The sequence below is a fragment of the Bison bison genome, unplaced genomic scaffold (assembly GCF_000754665.1).
Source record: "Bison bison bison isolate TAMUID 2011002044 unplaced genomic scaffold, Bison_UMD1.0 scf7180017853454, whole genome shotgun sequence".
NCBI lineage: Eukaryota > Metazoa > Chordata > Mammalia > Artiodactyla > Bovidae > Bison > Bison bison.
Window position 1 is genome coordinate 12,366 of NW_011484027.1, and position 3,516 is coordinate 15,881.

Consider the following 3,516-nt stretch of genomic DNA (forward strand, 5'->3'; position numbering starts at 1 on the left):
GGGGAAGCAGGCCCCAGAGTTCTCCAGGGGAAGAAGGATGCAGTGTTCTCCAGGGGAAGAAGGACCCAGTGTTCTCCAAGGGAAGGCAGGCTCCAGGGTTCTCCAGGGGAGCAGGACCCAGGGTTCTCCAGGGGAAGGCTGAAGAGGGGGTCCATGAGGTGGAGATCTGGGGCCTGAGAGAGCTGTGGCGGCTGCTCAGGGTGAGGCCCAGAAGCTGAGTGAGGGCTCCTGGGCAAGACCCTTCTCTCCTCCAGTAACAGCGTGAGGAAGTCCCAGCCGGCCCTGCCCATCTCCAAGATTGATGAGCGGCTGGAGCAGTACACCCAGGCCGTCGAGGTGGGTACAGGCGCCCGCACTTTCTGCTGAGCCCTTGCTCCATCCAGCCAGAGTCCCTCCACTGATCCTACAGCCCCCAGCCAAATAACACCCTTTTATTCAACTAACCACCTTTCATCCGACCAACACTCCTCCACCCTTCCACATTCTTCCATCTAGCCCTTTATCCATCCAACCAAGGTTCCTCCATTGATCCTAACCCTACCCCCACCACCCCCATCCAACTAACACGTTGTTTATTCAACTCTCTCTTCCATCCAATCTACACCACTCCTTGCAATCAACACCCCTTTATCCAACCAATGACCCTCCAGCCAACCAATGCCACTGTGTCCAGCCAACATCCTTCCATCCAACCAACACTTTTCCATTCAAGCGATGGCCCTCCATGTTCCTCTATCCAACCAACACCTCTCCATGTAACCAATGTCCCTCCTCTAATTCCACACCCCTCTATCCAACTAACACCCTTCCATACAATCTGCTCCCCTCCACCCAACCAATCCCCCTGCATTCAGCCACTGTCTTTCCACCCAATTTCTTTGTTCAATGGACGTTCTTCTATGCAACCAACGCCACTCACCCCGACCCACACACCTCCATACAACCTGTATACCCTTTCACCCAACTAACTCCCATCCACCCAACCATCACTCCATCCACCAAGGCCCTTCCGTTCAAGCCCTGCTCCTCCAACCCCATGCCCGAGCAGAGCGAGGATGGTCCTGTCTCCTCTGCAGATCGCAGGCAGGACCCCCAAGCTCACTCGCCAGCCCTCCATCGAGCTGCCCAACATGGCTGTGGCGAGCACTAAGAGCCGCTGGGAGACGGGAGAGGTGCAGGCTCAGTCGGCCGCCAAGTCCGCCCCCTGCAAGGTAGGCGTCCATCCTGGGGCGGAGCCGGGCCCCCTCGGCACAGCAAGCGCGGGCCGTCCGGGCTGAAGAGCGGGCTGCAGGGCCCGTGGTGGCCGGCCTGGTCCTGGGAGGGCTGGGGGCACGGCTTCCGGGCCTCCTCCGTGGGCGTCCCCGCAAGGGGGGCACGTGGGCCGGCCCTGCGGCCCTGGACCTGCGAGGCCCGGCGGGTGACGTGCCCCGGGGCTCCCAGTCCCCCCAGCGGGGGCCCGCAGCGACGCGGCTTCCTTCTGCCCCAAGGATATTGTGGCCGGAGACATGAGCAAGCGGGATCTCTGGGAGCAGAAAGGAGGCCCCAAGACTTCGTCTACGGTCAAGGTGCGTCGGAAGGCGGCAGACGCAGGGGGCGGGTCCAGTGGGTGGGCTGGGAGAGCGGCTGTCTCCCTCCGCGGCTCTCACCTTGGCCCCGGGCCTTCTTCCTGGCAGAGCACCCCGTCTGGGAAGAGGTACAAGTTTGTGGCCGCCGGACACGGGAAGTACGAGAAGGTGCTTGTGGACGAGGGCTCGGCGCCCTAGGCCTCTCTGTCTGGTGAGTCCGCAGCAGCGGCCCGCGTGTGATGTGTTGTGCCTGAAATTTGCCGCCCGGGCGCCTGGTGGCAGAAGCCGGGAGGAGGCTCCTGAGGGCAGAGCGCCCGGCTCAGGGCCGGCCGGAGCCTGCCCCTCTGGTCCCCCTGCCCACCCCCGTCCTGGGGTCCTGCCCCGCTCCCCCTGACAAAGCTCTGACTCCCTTCTGGGAGGAGCCATGATGCCCTGTCTGCACCGCTTGGGCAGGCGAGGCCTTCCAGGGCACTGCAGGGCGAGAGTGGCCGGAAGGGGAGTCCTGGAGGCTCGGTTCCCGCCCATCAGTGGGCTCAGGGTCTCGGAGGGGCCAGAACCTTGGGCGCTCCCTGTTATCTCAGTGGGAGCTGCTCCTGTGGCTACCGCCCGCCCCATCGCCTGGTGCAGGCAGAGAGACAACCGCAGCGTGGTCATGCACACTTTTATTAGTGGCCTGGGTCCCAGGATCCATGTACAGCTCCCGTCACGTCCCCCTGCCAACCACCTCCTTCCCTGCCGAGTCCTGCCCACAGCACCTCCGTGTTTCTCCCCCACTGCTGGTCAGAGCCCCAGTGGTCCTGAGTCAGACCCCCTCTGAGGGCACAGTGCGGGCCCCACGGCTGTATGAGGCCCTGGGCCCCCTTCCCCACCTGTCCAGGCCACGGCTGGTCCTCGCTGCTGGGCCAGGCTGCTCTCCCCCAGTCTCCTCATCCAGCCTCGAGGCTGAGACCCACCTCCTGTCTCATCAGCAAATCCCCCCTGAACTCGGCCCTCAGTCTGGGGGAGCAGAAGCCACAGCACAGGGCGGCAGTGAGGGGCCGGCTCCCCCCCGCCCGGGCCTCGACCTGCTCCCAGCGCTGGCCAGGGCCCTGTCCTCGGGCGGCACAGCCGCCAGGGCAGCCCACGGAGGCGACCCCGCCCAAGCCCAAGCCCCCAGCCACTACCCACCCCCACGGAGATGCAAGTCTCCCCCACTTTCTAGGCAGAAGGGAGCGGCCCCAGAGTCCTTGTCCCGGCACGTGTCAGGACTCACCACCCGGAGCTCCCGGGGTTAAACCCAGCCCAGCTCCCTGGAGCCGGGCAGACCCTCCTGAGCAGCCACGGCCCCTCCAGGCTCTGCTGGTGACCGCCCCCTGCAGCCCCTGCCCCAAGCCCTGTGCAGACGCCCAGGCTGGCCCTGCCCTGCGAGGTTACTCAGACAACCCTGACCTCGAGGTCGCCTCCTGAACTGTCTGCCTCCCCAGAAGTTCACCCCCAAAACCCCCACACTCTACCGCAAAGCAGACCTCTCTCTGCTCCTCTGCACCATCCAAACCCGCCTCCTGCTTAACCCCCTTCTCCCGCTGTGGTTCTTCCTGCTCCCGTCCGCCCCACCGCCCCTCCGGACCCCCAGGCCGCCGGGTTCTTCTCTTGAACAGCTTCAGTTTCCCAGCTGGACACTCAGCCCCTCTTGTCCACCCCACAGCCCTGGGGTCACCCAGCTGTTCAGTGGAGCCTCCAGCCAGCCGCCGTCCGGTTGAAGTTCTTGGGCTGGGGGTTCAGGACCAGGACTGGGGAGGTCACAGGATGGGGTCGGGCAGCCACCTCCTGCAGCTTCCGGGCGTTGAAGCGAGGCCGGTAAAGGAAGGGCAGGCGCCTGAGACCGGCCAGGGTGCACACCCCAGCTCCAGGCCCCGCCTGGCCACTGCGGGACTCGGCCACGGACACGCGGTAGAGCACCGCGTCCCACATC

At 64.9% G+C, this 3,516-nt stretch overlaps 1 protein-coding gene across 1 annotated transcript in view; it reads left to right on the plus strand.

Annotated features, from left to right (window-relative positions):
- LOC104999177 (lymphocyte-specific protein 1-like) overlaps positions 1-3,516 on the plus strand; it is a 14,295-nt gene that overhangs the window by 7,771 nt on the left and 3,008 nt on the right. Inside the window, exons 4-7 of the mRNA XM_010854687.1 lie at positions 238-336; positions 1,077-1,211; positions 1,488-1,565; positions 1,674-1,776. Coding sequence (XP_010852989.1) covers positions 238-336; positions 1,077-1,211; positions 1,488-1,565; positions 1,674-1,763 — 402 coding nt within the window. The 3' untranslated portion in view covers positions 1,764-1,776. The remainder of the gene's footprint in view (positions 1-237; positions 337-1,076; positions 1,212-1,487; positions 1,566-1,673; positions 1,777-3,516) is intronic.